At 41.0% G+C, this 15,869-nt stretch overlaps 1 protein-coding gene across 9 annotated transcripts in view; it reads right to left on the bottom strand.

Annotated features, from left to right (window-relative positions):
- LOC129721809 (G protein-coupled receptor kinase 2) overlaps window positions 1–15,869 on the bottom strand; it is a 151,505-nt gene that overhangs the window by 27,606 nt on the left and 108,030 nt on the right. For all 9 annotated transcript variants that reach the window (XM_055674882.1, XM_055674855.1, XM_055674828.1 and 6 more), the window contains one exon: window positions 1,607–1,712. In XM_055674882.1, coding sequence (XP_055530857.1) covers window positions 1,607–1,712 — 106 coding nt within the window. The remainder of the gene's footprint in view (window positions 1–1,606; window positions 1,713–15,869) is intronic.

Consider the following 15,869-nt stretch of genomic DNA (forward strand, 5'->3'; position numbering starts at 1 on the left):
TCATTTTAGTATCGGATAAGATGTCGATCACTGAGCGGGGGCCTAGTGTGGTTGATAACGTCTCCGCCAACCACGCTCGACGCCTGGGTTCGAATCCCACCGCCGACATAGGTGTCGATGGTTGTGAGGTGGCGTGATCCACTCACAACCAACCCAACTGGTCTAGATTCAATCCTAGCCGACACCGGGAGATTTTCTGAGGCGAAAAATCTCTGGGATCACGCCTTCCATCGCATGAGGAAGTAAAGCCGTTGGCGCCGGTCCGTTAATAAACGGGTCGTGAGTTAGGGTTCTGGGTGTGGAGTCGCCTCCCAGGGCGTCGGTGATTGGCCACAACAGTGGCGGAACTAGACCGACGGAAAATAAGCGAGAATAAAAAAAAAAGATGCCGATCACATCTTTGCGTTATCACTGACAGGGCGAATATTCCTTGTATTCCTTGTGAAAAAGTAAACAATGAAATGCTGATATAACACACAAAACTATACGGCTCACGTGTTGTCAAAATGAGTCAACTTTTCATTGAATGCATTTACTAGTGCCCACTATCGCACAGAGACTACATTTCACTAAAGTGCCTCGCTGCAGCTGTCGCTATCGATGCTGAGATCCGCTGCAACTAGTTCGCTATTCGTAGCCATGCCACAGTTGTGGCCGCTATACGCTACCATTGGTATCCACTGTCCCTGCATCAGCTGGCCCAGCGGCTATCGTTGCTGGAATCCATTGCTACGTCACAGCTGTGCACAGTGGGGAATCGCTGGTCATCAGCCAAAAAAAATTTGTTTCGTTAGCTGTTCCATAATATTTTCCTTTATTGATATAACAATCAAGTGTCTAAATCCAAAATTTGGGCGTTATATAATGAAATTTGAATTTTTTATGACTTTTCAAAGCTTGGCGAACTGACGTTTATTGTCTTTTTTTTTGAAAAAAAGTACATTATTTTGAAACGCTCTGTAGCTTCAATGATAGCTTGGATTTTTTTGGCGTCAAAGGAAAAGTTGTTGTAAATATTATGAAAAACAAACCCTTTTCATTCGATATTGTAAAATTTGGTTATAGTAGGCCTGACACTAAAAAATATTAAAATATTAAAATATTAGTGTGAATAATGAAATTACAACTGTCTTTTTTTTTGGAAGAATATTAAAAGATTTTCCAATCTATTGCTGCAAGAACGAAGGAAATCCATCGAGTACTAACCGATTTATTAGCATTTGAAATTGGACATACTTTTCACTTTTTTCGGTTTTGAATTTTCATTTCACATCCCTAACTAGTCGAACTTCCTGAGAGAAGTATTCTACCTCAAAAATGTACGCAGGAAAAGCCTTTTTGGAAATTGTCCAAATTTAGCGTCGCGTACAAAAAGTCATTGCATTAGTCTACATATCATCTTTTGGAGGAATCCCGATCGATAAACCTTCCCAATATCAGTTTTGATTCCAAAAATGGCTAGAAAAAATAATTTCCTTTTTCCCAATAAAATAACAGTAACATTCCGCCTGGGATAGCATACTAAGTTGATGCCGTATAACTTTTATTGCCCACGGAGCATTCAAAATATGTGAAAAGAACACGGTTTACAGTATTAAAATCATACCTGACATGCGCACACCTCGCCGAATCCGCCTTTTCCTAAGACCCGGTACATGCGAAAAGTTTTGTAAGTAACTGGTTGTGCTTCTAACCATTTCCATTGTAAATATCTGAAATATAATCGAAAGAGAATATGTTGGATAAACAGATGTACACATGGTGAATTATTATTGTTAACGGAGTGTACGTTAGACTATCAAACTCGCTACGGGTTTTCGAACTTACACTCCTAAGTTTTGTGAGAAAGAACATATGTTTGATTTATCAGTTCATGGTTCGGATTCTAAAAGTTCTAATTACTCACAACTATAGCCATTTTTTGAATGCTTAACGCTGACAAACTTTCTTGCGACTGCATTGGTATGATGTAACCCTTTAAATTCATTGTGTAAGGGTCTAAGATTGCAGCTTGCGAAGCTGTGCAGAACCTTCCCAGAAAAAAAATCTTTCAAATATATGAGAAAAAGTAGAGATTCGTTCTCGAGAAACTATTCTTAACTATCATATTACCCCAAAAAAATGTAGCACCGCATCGAGTAGCTAAATTCCATAAACAATCTCTATGACATTCACTCTTTACTTCACCCGCAGTTCTGATCCCACCATGACCTACAGTAACGGCAAGAATGCATCATAACTATGCAAGTCACTGCCAGATATCATAAATTATCGCTGCTAACAAACGATGCTTGCTTACCCAGTTGCCCTACTTTCGCTCTAAAGTTACATTTGAGCTGGAGTACGTTCAATCGATCGTTCCATCGCCAATCATGTGTTTCATCCACATGATTGGGAAACTTTTACGATTGCACGTACATGTAACGTTCTCCGTGGTTTATATCACAGAGAAAATGTGCAATTCTTTACGCTACGTTCAAACATTTCCTCCGCAAATACATGCTGTACGAATCAAACACTGATTAAGCATAGTATTGCTAACGACATGACATGACCGAAATTACTGAAAGAATCGTTATTTCCTCTAACGTGACATTGGTAAAAGATTACTCCTCTGGGTCATCGTTTGCCGTAACCTCCCCGTTGGACACTAGGGAAATTAAGCTGCAAAAGAAAACGAAATGCAAAAGACAAACAAATGATCGGCAAATTTACACGCGTTTGATTAACCGATATGAGTCACCCTGTATCACCAAACGGGGCATGGTCTCACGAACAAATCGATTTCCTCTTGTTGGGTGGAGAAATCTACAGCATTTGACGCTGCTTACTAGATTATTGACCTAAATAATTAAAAAGTGATAACCACAACTGACGGGTAATTCGTTACGTTATGTAGTCAGATGCTTTCGTGAGTCGTCACTAGCACGATACGGTAAACAATATCAATAGAAACTTCTCACGTATCTATTTTATCTTGTAGCGTAGTGACACTTTATGACCCGTCAATAACCTTGATGATTCCATTAAAGATCAAATTTGGCCTCAAAGTCTTTAGAAAAACCTAAGCATCGCAAATTCACCTTAACAGCAGCTATAACATAGAAAAAATCTATCACTACCCCTCATTTTCTCTATTTAGTCTACGCCATTCGCATTCTTTCAAAGTTTCGTACAGATTGAATAGAGGCAACGGATCAATATAAAATACTTTTCTAAGGCTGCAGGTGAAGTTGATACGAAGAGTTGGAATCTTGAGTTTTGCTTCATCGTTTCGAATGTTCGAGTTTCTGTCCGAGACGCACAGCGGCACATTTGTGCAACCAAAGTTTATGAAAGGATAAGTCTCGCCAACGAAACGGAGATGTGAACCCGTTTATATAGGGCATGAGCAAAGAAAGGGGCAGAAGCGACTGTAACGATCGACCAGGTTGAGTAAATATTTACTTTTCAAATAAAGTTCTCATGCCGCACACTGGGGCAGCCTCATACAAAAGCTCGGACAAAACCTAAAATTTTTTTTCCGGAATTAGGTTCAAAATCGATATTTTGTAGGAACTAGAATGCCTACAGACCAAGAATCAAGCATAGGTTGTGAAGAATTCGCATGTTTTAGTACATCGTGAGGTAGGAGAAGTTGGGGTTTAACATTTCATAAAACCAAAAAAAATATTCCGATCATCTTTACCAACCTACAAAATGCAGGAGCTCTTAAATAATAATGATATTATGCATGAAATCTCTTCAATATGAGTTAAATTAAAGGAAAAAAAATTAGATAGCTGAGTATATCCTACTATACCACGATTGAGCACAACGTTTCACGCAGATAAAAAAACCCAATTTTTCACTAATTTCAAACATTTGAAAAAATGATTTACCAGCGAGTACCCACTCTATATTCTTCTCAAATTTGAAGATGCCAGTCTCAGCTATTCAAAAAACCCTACTTTAGCTGCCACTTTTTGCCTATTCAAAAGTTATTCAATTTTTGGTACAGCATGTTTTTAAGTATAAATCATGCGTTTCGCGGCAGCTTTCTATGATGACATCACATTTCAACGAATTCGTGAAGCGCACATCCAAAAGTCCAGCAGAGTTGAAACCATACAAGATGTATTAAACGGTATGTTGGTTATATCTGACCCCTTTTTCGTCCAGTTTGAAAAAAACATCGATTCAACTGATACCCGCAAAACAAAAAAAGCGGTCGTGAAACTCCTTTACGTTGAAAATGATATGGAAGACGATGAATTAATGTTTCTGTGATCTATCCAAATTCAATCATTTTGTTATATATCATTAATCATGATCAATATGTTTAGAATGTGTATGTGTATGTGTGTGAAATAAGTGACTTAAACTTTTTTATGCATGACTCAAACAATTAAATGACCCTAACAACTGATCTAAAAACACAGAATTGCTTAGACTTGAACTTGAGTAGCAAAAAGAATTTCACTTTCAAAATTGAGCGATCTAGATCAAACAGTAATTCAGGCATGTTGTACATGAATGTACTAGGAATCCTGCCAAAAAATTCGCCTGAAAATGTCAAACCTTCTTGTTTTGACATTCTTGATAAAAAAAGTCCTCTGGATCAAAACATAATGTGCAAAATGGTGAATCGTATATAGTTGATCAACTTCGCGTGATACTTGTGACCTCTATTCCTTTCCGACCGAGCCCACACAATTGTGTAGGTAAAAAATGACGGATAACAAAACTTAAATCAAAGTAATTCCTATATAAAAACACTTGCTTGCTTCAGTTTCTTATTTTTCGTAGCAGCTGCGATGTTGACACTAGCTTTGTGAGCAATAAAACAATGAATAAGACTTTCAAAAAGCGGAAGGGAAGGTTTAGTTTAAGTCACCTTCTATCTACGCATTCATATGGGCCCGGTCGGAAAGGGCTATAACATGAATCTAAAAAGTTATTGGGCTTATTTTTTTAAACAATGTGATTTAGATAAGTATAAACTGATCTAGACAAACGTTGAAGATAGATCACAATCATTCGAACAACTTTGCCGAAGACACCAATATTCTATGATTTGAATTTGAGCAGTTATGGGGTTTTGTTTTGTGACCAATAAAATTAGTTCTATCTCGTTAACAGTCAATCCTACAATTTTGATGTTTTCGACAACTTTATATCAATTGATGATATGAACAACTTTTCTGAAGAAACAAAATGGCTAGCACCATTAATTCAGAAGATAGATGTCAGCGCCATCTGTAGGAAGAAAATTGAAGCTACTCGAATACATTTTTCATAAAGACATTTTTATGCTGTACAACATTGCCGAAGACATAAACACTGTGGAAACAACAATTTAGAAGTTATGAGGTTTTGTCCCACCAACATACCAATCTGCCCCACTGTGATGCCGCAGTACTTTCTCATCTACCAAACTAAAATAGGTGAAGCTGTTAAGACAATCAAAAAAGTTTAAATTTTAGACGATGTAGGGAATGGTGGAACTTTTGCATGTTCGGTTTAGAAGCGCTCAGAATTGGCTTAAAGAGGTGGAGCAGCAATATGTGTTTTGAAGTTTTTTTTTCTTTCTTTTTTGTGTGAAGAACAAGGGCCATATCTGTCAAAACTGGTGATACTGAACATTACTTTCCCTCACAAAATTCAGATGTAGCAAAAACGAAAAAGGAAATTTTCATTCTTACCATTGAAATGCCCATCAAAAAAAACAGCAAAACTTTTAGTTTATGAAAGTTTTATTGAAATGATAAATTTATTGGTTGAGGCTTCCTTACTATCGAACTACATTGGAAACTTTACACCTTTAAACTATGAACGTTATGACAGCAAAGCTCATATTCGGTACACGTAAAACTTTTTCTTATTACTTTAAAGGTGATAGCGCAAAATTGCCCTTTAAGTAACAAATCTGTTACTTGAAAGGCAATAAAGTTCTTCTCCAGTCAAGTAACAACACATGCTGTCATATATTTTGCACGTGTTACGGAAGTACGACTATCTAATAATGGTCGTTTCAACCACATGCAAAATTTTCTCTGTGGAAAAATGGTCCCTTTACAGCTCCAGTCAAGTAAAATCACACACCGTCGCATATGTTGCCGTAAGTAAAGCTGCTCATTAACCTATGTCAAGAATCCCGCCCGATTGCTCGCATTGGCGTTCAGCATGGTTCATGCCTTTCTAGTTTCTTCTATCTCCAATTCATCCGGTGTGCGTGTATAAATTCGCTCGTTGTATGCATGAGTAGAGTATGAGTGGAAAAACAATGTATGCATGAGTAGAGTATAAGTAGAGAAAAAATATGACAAAAGCTGCCAAAGAGCATTTTTCCCCGTCACACAGTATGCAAACGTAGATGATTTCAAAGACTTTAATTGCGTCTTGAAATCACATCACGATCTGTAAACTACGATAGAGAAAAACACAAACTTTCGCTTTCTTGCTTTCTTGCAAGCTATCTAAAACACACACTCATTGGTTCATGGGAACACATTTGGACTTGTTCGAAGATACAAAACTCGTGCCCGTCTAGAACAACATTCGAAACTCCGGCAACTCTGATCACATGGTATTACAAATTTTCATTTCAAGTAAACACTGGGGAGCAAAACGAAAGTGTTTCTAATTAGACATTTGAGGTTGACGGTTGAGATTCTGATTATGTGCGAATAAAGGGGACAAAAATGAGCCTGATCGTTGCATTAATACAAATGCAGCATTTTGTTACTTTTTGGTTATTTCTTTTTGTGTATAATGCGAGGTCAAAAAGTAATAAAATGTTACTATAAAGTATCAAAATCTTCCTCGTTTCTGTTGGGTGTACTAATACATTAACTACAACTTTGTGGACTTGTAGAACTATTTTTATCAATCTGCACGATGAGATACAATAACCCTATTGAATCATTAGAAACATTAAATATTTGGAATATTTTTTATGCGTTATGCACTCAACCACTAATGGAGTTCCAGAGAGCATCGGTAATAGATTTTCGGCTCGTATATGTTATTTACTGTATACAATACAAAAAAATGGATTCCCGAGCAATACGTTCAACCGCCATCTATCATGCGTTCCGTTGAACTATCTTTCGTCAATATCATTCAATTAGCTATCAGGAATGTGTGTTTTTTTTGTTTACACAACATTTATTTGACAAGGCACAATACAAATATGTGTTATTATCACACCCCAAGTAACAATTTAAGTCGTATTGCATTCTTTTAGCGGTTTTCATGACCAATTTCGCAAAACTGCTGTTAAAACTAGAAATACCATCAGAACCTTCTGATAAACGCTGCAAGTTTGCTTTACAGCCAGGTGGCCCACCCTTGCCAAGCTTTTTGAAGCAATTATAAGAATGGCAATAAAACTGCTTTAAAACCACATGGAAAGAGTACCGCATACTAGAAGAAGCTGGCGTTACCTCTTTAAAAGCGCAATAAGTTTGGTTGCATTATTGCGCTCTGCTACTTGCCACAATTAGTAGACCCTATTGCACGCACTTCTTTCAAGTACCACATCTACTACAGTGGCGGCAAAGCAGCGGAACGGGGCGCCGGTTTCGTAGTGCTGAGAAATCAGAAAACAAGAGTCATCCGGTGGAGGCCCGTAGATGACCGTATATGCGTGTTGAGGATTAAGGGCAAATTCTTCAACTACAGTTTAATCAACACCTACGCACCGACAAACGACAAATCCGATGAAGTCAAAGATGAGTTCTATGCAAGCTTGAGCGAATCTGTGACGAGTGCCCAAAACACGACGTAAAAGTCGTCATCAGAGACGCAAACGCACAGGTTGGGAGGGAGGAATTCTTCCGTCCGGTCATTGGAAGGCATAGCCTCCACTCGTCAACCAATGAAAACGGCCTGAGGCTGATAAACTTTGCCGCGGCCAGAGGAATGGCCATATGTAGCTCCTATTTTCCACGTTTGAATATTCGGAAACACACCTGGAGGCATCCAAATGGAGAAGCCTGCTCCCAGATCGATCACGTACTGATTGACGGTCGGCACTGTTCGGATATTACTGATGTTAGGTCTTTTCAGGGACCAAACATTGACTCTGACCATTATCTCGTCGTTTGTAAGATCCACGGACGGTTTTCGAACGTGCTGAAATCTCGCACAGAGAGGACGACGCGTTTCAACATTCAGCGGTTGAAAGCTGATGGCGTGGCAGCAGAATACGCCAGAGAGCTGGATCAACGGATCGCAGGACAGCAGGAGGAAGGGGGGGGGGGAGACATAAATGGGCTGTGGAGAAGTATTCACGGCACCATCGAAACGACTGCGAGAGAGGTGGTAGGTACGACGCGTGGAAGACAGCCTAACGGCTGGTTCGATGCCGAGTGCCAGAGAGCGACAGATGAGAAGAACCGTGCCAGGAGCCGCATGCTCACTGCGGCTACGCGTCAGAACAGAGAGAGGTACAGGGTGGCTGCCGAAAATAGAACCCACCGTCGGAAGAAGCGCGAGTACGAAGAGCAGGTGCTCGCCAGCGCAGAGGACCGCTATGCTCAAAACGACGTGCGGAGATTCTATAGAACTGTCAACAGAGTCAGAAGCAGGAATTTCCCTGTGCCGGTCATGTGTAATGACAAGGACGACAACCTGCTTACTGATAAACCGACGGTTGCAGCCAGGTGGAAGGAGCATTTTCAGGCGCTATTGAACGGTGAGGAGCCGGATGAGCAGAGCAGGAACAGGATGACGATTATGAGTGACGAACAAGCTGTGGAGCCATCAACACAGGAGGAGGTGAAAAAGGCGATTATTGAGCTGAAAAACGGCAAGGCCGCTGGGAAGGACGGTATTCCGGCCGAACTTCTAAAAGCGGGAAGCGAGCGGCTGTACTATGCGGTCCACCAGATAAAAGTAAAAATCTGGGCGGACGAACAAATGCCAAACGACTGGTTGGAAGGCCTCATATGCCCTATCTATAAGAAGGGCCATCGATTGGATTGTGGCAACTATCGAGGGATAACGTTGCTCAACTCCGCATATAAAGTGCTCTCCCGTATCCTGTTCTTCAGATTGAGACCGTTAACGGAATCCTTTGTTGGCGAATATCAGGCTGGCTTTCGACAAGGGCGTTCCACGACGGATCAAATTTTCACCCTGCGACAGATCCTCGATAAGTTCCGGGAGTACAACTTATCGACTCACCATCTGTTTGTGGACTTCAGGGCGGCATACGACTCAGTGAAAAGAAACGAGCTGTGGCAGATCATGCTGGAACACGGTTTCTCTACGAAACTAATAATAACTGGAGGGATCAAAACCGTGCGTGCGGATAGCTGGCGAGACATCAGCCGCGTTCGTAACGTTGGATGGACTGAAGCAGGGGGATGCGCTCTCCAACCTACTGTTTAACATCGCTCTTGAGGGTGCAGTACAAAGAGCAAACGTCGAAAGAAACGGTACGATCATCACGAAATCTCACATGCTTCTTGGTTTTGCGGACGACGTCGATATCATCGGTATCAACCGTAAGGCCGTGGAGGAGGCTTTCGTACCTTTTAAGAGAGAAGCAGCGAGATTGGGACTTGTCATTAACTCTGCCAAAACGAAGTATATGGTAGCTGGCAGAGAGCGTGGGAGTCCCCGTGGTGTTGCTGCTGAGGTGGAGATAGATGGGGAACAATTTGAAGTGGATGACGAATTCGTTTATCTTGGTACGCTTGTGACATGTGACAACGATATGAGCCGTAAAGTGAAACGACGAGTTGCAGCTGCGAACAGGGCTTTCTACGGACTGCGTAACCAGCTAAGGTCCCGTAGTTTGCAAACTCGCACAAAACTAGCGCTGTATAGAACGCTGATACTCCCGGTGGCTCTGGCTTCTGCGATCGATACTTGGCGGTAAACTGGAAGACGGAGTGTGGCGCAGACGCATGAATCACGAGTTGTACCAGGTATACAAACATGCTGATATAGTGAAGGTAATACAGCGGGGCAGGCTTCAGTGGGCTGGACATGTAGCCAGGATGCCTGACGAGAGAGCCGCCAAAACTATCTTCAGTAGAGAACCAGGAAGAGGCCGTCGACTCCGTGGTAGGCCTCGCACGCGGTGGAAGAAGATGCACGATCTGCTGGTGTACGGGGAGACTGGAGAACGGCTGCCCAAGACAGAAGAAGCTGGACATCTCTAATTCGTTCGGCCCTGGACCGGTGAACGGTCCGTTAGCCAAAAAAGTAAAGTAAGTACTTGCCACAATAAGTCCAATTGTACTTTTCATTGCTTGACAGCAACCGTAATAAGTTGATTTGTTGTGCCGTTCCTGCACACACACCAGAACATCACGCCACTTTTTTTAATAAGGAAATATCTCGTCGCGGGAGAAATGTTTCACCTGTGTTGGTTATCATCGTGCAATCGATTTCATTTGATGGTGATATTGTAAAAAGATAAGAAATAAAAAGGGGTTTTTGGTAGGTTTTGTAGCTCTCAAGCATATGCGCATGAAAATTTGTCGTGCATTTTGAGAACATAGGCGTTAAAAATTTATGCTCCATCAAAATAGTACGGGCTTACAAAAATGATCTCATTGTTAGCAAAAATGAATTGGATTGTTTTAGCTCAGGTTTTCAGAAAAAAAATCTAGCCGTGTTCTTCAATACAGAGATAGATCAAAATCAACTTTGGATGTTCAATTTACTTGTTAGTCAGACGACGATTCGATTTTCGTTTCAAGATCATAAAAAGTTTCAAAAGATCAATATGGCGCGGTTGGTACCCAAGTAACAATTCTATAGCTACTTGGTTTTCTAACGGTTTTATCACAGCAATGAATATTACCAACGGTTTTATGGCGGTTAAACCCGTTGCCAAAAATAGCAAGTCGTAATGAACACTGATAGCTGTCAATAAAACTCTAATAAAACTTCCAATAAAACCGGCAAGAGTCAATGCGATTTTGCTTTATTATTGGTTTTATTATTACTATCTATTGCCCCTCAAAACCACTCCAGCTTGCTGTCATATAACATAGAAACCAGTTTTATTGCGGTCATTCAAATGCCCAGTTTTAACCTGTCAAACTTGTAAACAAATATATGCAGGCAATGATATACATACAGGTGAGACAAAAGCAGCTGAGTTGGTTTAGTGTGATGCAGAATTCTGTCGCAGTCTCCGTAAGATGTGTGTAAAATGCTTTAGAGCATCTTGCAGCGCATTTGTGAACATTGATGACGTAGAACTTCAAAAATATAATAAAGTAACACTGCAAACTTAGTACTTTTCGGTAGTTTTTTTAAAATTTTATCGCCAGTTTGTCTTGTTTTGGTTGAAAATAATTTCCTATGTCGTTAAATTATGCGTCCTTAAAAATACTAGCAAGACATTATTGATATATTTCGAAATATATTCAATATTCAATTAAACTAAGTATGTATCGTTGCATTTTTCGTGCACCTCTCTATTTATATCAAAATTTGTCGATTCCTCATTATCGTCGGTGTGATGTCAGATTTTTCATAAAAAATAAAGTTGTCTAGGCCTCAGGGATTTACCATATTTTTCTCTAATAATGCAGGCATCCAACCTTTGCCGCACCTTACAACATATATATCATTGAACATTGGCTTATTGCGGCTGTTGTTCACAAATGCGCTGCAAGATTCTCTAAAGCATTTTACACTAATCTTACGGAGACTGCGACAGAATTCTGCATCACACTAAGCCGAATAAGCCGGTTTTGTCTCACCTGTATGTATATCATTGCCTGCATATATTTGTTCACAAGTTTGACAGGTTAAAACTGGGCACTTATTTCAATTTTATGAGATATTTTTCATAGCCAACTAGTAGTTTTTTAGATTTTGAATGATCGCAATAAAACTGGTTTCTATGTTATTTGACAGTAAGCTGGAGTGCTTTTATGGGGCAATAGATAGTAATAATAAAACCAATAATAAAGCAAAATCGCATTGACTCTTGCCGGTTTTATTGGAAGTTTTATTAGAGTTTTATTGACAGCTATCAGTGTTCATTACGACTTGCTATTTTTGGCAACGGGTTTAACCGCCATAAAACCGTTGGTAATATTTATTGCTGTGATGAAACCGTTAGAAAACCAAGTAGCTATAGAATTGTTACTTGGGACCCCTGCCACAAAAAAATGATAGATCCAAGAAACAACTTAATTAAATGTGTCTCTTTAAAGATACGACATCATGCAAGTAGACGAAGATAATATCAACATTAGGTGTAACATACACGCAAATGTTCGAACCTTAGCAATTACTGCGCTCATACAATTTTCATCAGTTTTAAACTAATTTCGGGGGAGTTTCTTTCGGCTTCGCAGTCTTTATTTAAAGACTGCGAAGCCGAAAGAAACTCCCCTGAGTAAACTAACAGTCGATAAAAAGTATAGTTAAACTAATTTCGAACAAACATTGTTCTGCAAGCATAACGCAATTGCTTCCAGCTAATAAGTTAACCTAGCTTGAAGCAGGCTTCAAGTGGTGAATTGACAACCTGGAAGGAGCGTCAAACTTCGCTCCAGCCTCCACAAAATCCTTTCTCGCACCTCCACGAGTAATATGATTACAATATGGCAGTCTGAAACATAGACTCAACTAGTGCTGGCTGAAACGACAATAGCTGAAAGAAAAGGAGCGGCTGATCAACGTCTTGGTGTCAGCGAGGGATTCTAAACAGAGCTGACACGATGGTCCCCCGGCAAGACAGGGGTTGGGGAAAGCCCAACGAGCCACCTCGGAAAAAAAATTATACAACATAAGTACTACGATTAGAAACTTGGGACTATGCTCTCCAAGATGCGACAGGATAATCTACGATGAACTACGCAACTTAGAAGTAGGAATTTTGTTGGACAGGACAAAAGGTATGGAAAAGCAGGCACCAGGCGACTACTTTCTACAAGAGTTGTGGCACCACTAGCGAGCAACTACAGCATCATCCACGTGCACTGTCCAAATAAAGGGAGACCCGACGACGAGAAGGAAGCGTGGTCATTGGAGACATGAATGCTTAGGTAGAACGGGAAGCAATGTACAGACCGGTAATCAGACCAGATAGCCTGCACGCCGTATCTCATAACAACGGTAATCGTTGCGTGAACTTTTCAGCCTCTAGTCAGAAGTACCTATCCACTGAACCACCTGGAGATCACGCGACCTACAGACAGAGAGTCAAATCGACCACGTTCTAATCGACGGCAGGTTCTTTTTCAACATCATCAACGTTCGCACCTACTGCAGTGCGAACAGATTTGGACCACTACCTAGTAGCTGTATGCATGCGCTCAAAGCTCTCGACGGTGTACGATACCCGCCGAAAACGAACGCCGCATTTAAAAATTGAGCTGCCGCGGGACGGCGGGGTTGCAAAGGGCTATGCGCAGCAGCTGAAGGCAGCGCTTCAACGTTCTACGAAAAGTGAAAATCTCCCGCAAAGGCTACGAGCCGCAAGCCGTCATATGCAGGAGTCTGGACGGCAACCTGACGGACGAGTATGAGATGATCGAAAAGTGGAAGCACTACTTCGATGAGCATCTGATGCGGCAATGCAACCATATAAAAAATAAATTGCAGGCATTTGACAGAGTTCTAAGGTTTCATGAAACTTTTTTTGTTATTACGATGAAATTTTAAAGATACAAGCAACAACTAAAGTTGCAACGCTGCTTCATAAAACTTTACACCAACAACGCAATTCGCGATGATGGCTTTGTTGTTGAAACGTGTGAACAGCATTTAAAAACTTGACCTTCACTATATACGTCTGGTGGGCGGAGCATATAAGTTGCCAACGTGATGCTTGCAAGATACACAAAAAAACATACATAAATACTTCTAAAAATTGCTGTCTTGTTCGCAAGCTATGTAACAGCAACTTTTGCGCGGTCGTTCAAGACAATCAATTCATATACGGAAGTATTGCTGTGATGATAAAACTATGCTTTGCTTATAAATACATAGCTATGTTTTTAATAATTCTCGAGATCTTCATTGAAGATAGATCGTTGTTAATTATTATTACCTTCTGTTTACCAGAACTTAATACAATTACTTTTTCGTCCGAGCGGCTGTTACGATGCATCTACGTTGTTGAGTTTATGCTTATCATGTTGTTATCAAATTTCATACTACACGAGCAGAAGACAACATGGTTCCAACCCCTGATTCCCTGGAGTTAAAGGAGAAGATTGTTTGGTCTAAAAACAGCAAAGCTGCTTTAAAAACCCCCAATACAATGGAGAAACACTGGCTACAGCAGTGCACTGGGTCATTGCCAAAATTTGGGAGGAAGAACGAGTACCGGAGGAGTGAATGGAAAGAATTGTTTGTCCCATCTATGGGAAGCTGGAGTGCTGCAACTACCGGGCACTCACTCTGGTGAACGCCGCCTGCCATGTACTCTCCCAAATACTCAGTCCTCGACTATCATCATTTGTGAAGTAGTTCGTGATGCACTACCAGACAGAATTCATGGTTGTCCGTGCCACCACGGATCAGATATTCGCGGTTCGTCTTGTCACCGATTTCAAATCTGCATACGACACAAGCGATCTAGACCAAATATGGAAAATTATGCGCGACTACGCATTTCCGAAGAGGCTCAAGGCAAGGCGATGATCTCTCGTGTCTACTGTTGAATATTCCCTGAAGGTGTCATTAGAAGAGAGAGGATCAACACGAGTGGCACGATATTCCAAAAGTTGGTTCAACTGTTTGGCTTCGTCAACGATATCGACTTTGTGGCCCGGACATTTGTGCAGATAACAGATTCCTACATCGGACTAAAGACCGAAGCCAAACGGATTGGACTGGTCGTCAATGTACCGAAGACGAAGTATATGAAAAAAAGGAGTTCACGAGAAGACAGTGCTGACCTCCCACCTCGAGTTCAAGTTGATAGTGATGAAATCGAGGTGGTCGACGAGTTCGTGTACCTGAGCTCACCGGCGATCAGACCGGTAATCCTCTACAGCCATGAGACTTGAACTATGCTTGTGGAAGATCAACGAGCCCTTGCGGTCTTCGAGCGGAAGGTGTTGCGTACCATATTTGGTGGACTGCAGAAGGAGAACGAAACGTGGAGAACGCGAATAAACTATGAACTGCAGGAGCTGCTTGGGGAGCCATCTGTCGTCCAAATCGCAAATATTGGCAGGTTGCGTTGGGCTGGTCGTAAAAATGTCGGACGACAGACCGGTAAAGATGGTTATTGAAACTAATCCGCCACGGACGAGATGAATGGCGCACAGTGGACAATGACCTACGGACCCTACGCCGACTGCAGAGCTGGCGAACTCCGGCCATGGACCGAGTGGAATGGAGACGATTCTTATGAACAGCAGAAGCTAAGTAAGCTTGAAGCAGGTTTGACAGTTTTTCTGAATCTTTCACCTATAAAAGAGGGACGGGGGAAGCTCTTATCCTCAAGGTTACAGAGCTCACAACATTGGTCAGAGGTTTTTTTTGACGCATGGATTTATTCTAAGGCTCCCTCACATTCCCTTACTTGGACTGATCATCCTTCATGCTAAACTTCAGAATTATAAATCAAACGCAGATGAATTAATAACCTCTCCAGGCCGATTTTTGGCAGAACAACTAACGAGCCTCGGTAAAGAAGAGCAGTAGAGTATATATACATTAGGGTGGGGAAAAGTGAACGATTTTCCAGAACCAAGTTTTTTTGGTTCTTTTCAGGGCCCCAAACAACCCTAAACTTACCGGAAGTCTATTGGTTTTGTCTTCGCTTGGCGCATTGCATTTTAAATTTGTATGAGAATTTATGTGGGAAAACCTACTTTTTTGCACTCACCTTTCTAGAGATCTCAATAATATTCGAATAATGCACTACATTATGTTAAAGTATAGTATTT

Source organism: Wyeomyia smithii, chromosome 1, assembly GCF_029784165.1.
Source record: "Wyeomyia smithii strain HCP4-BCI-WySm-NY-G18 chromosome 1, ASM2978416v1, whole genome shotgun sequence".
Taxonomy (NCBI): Eukaryota; Metazoa; Arthropoda; class Insecta; order Diptera; family Culicidae; genus Wyeomyia; species Wyeomyia smithii.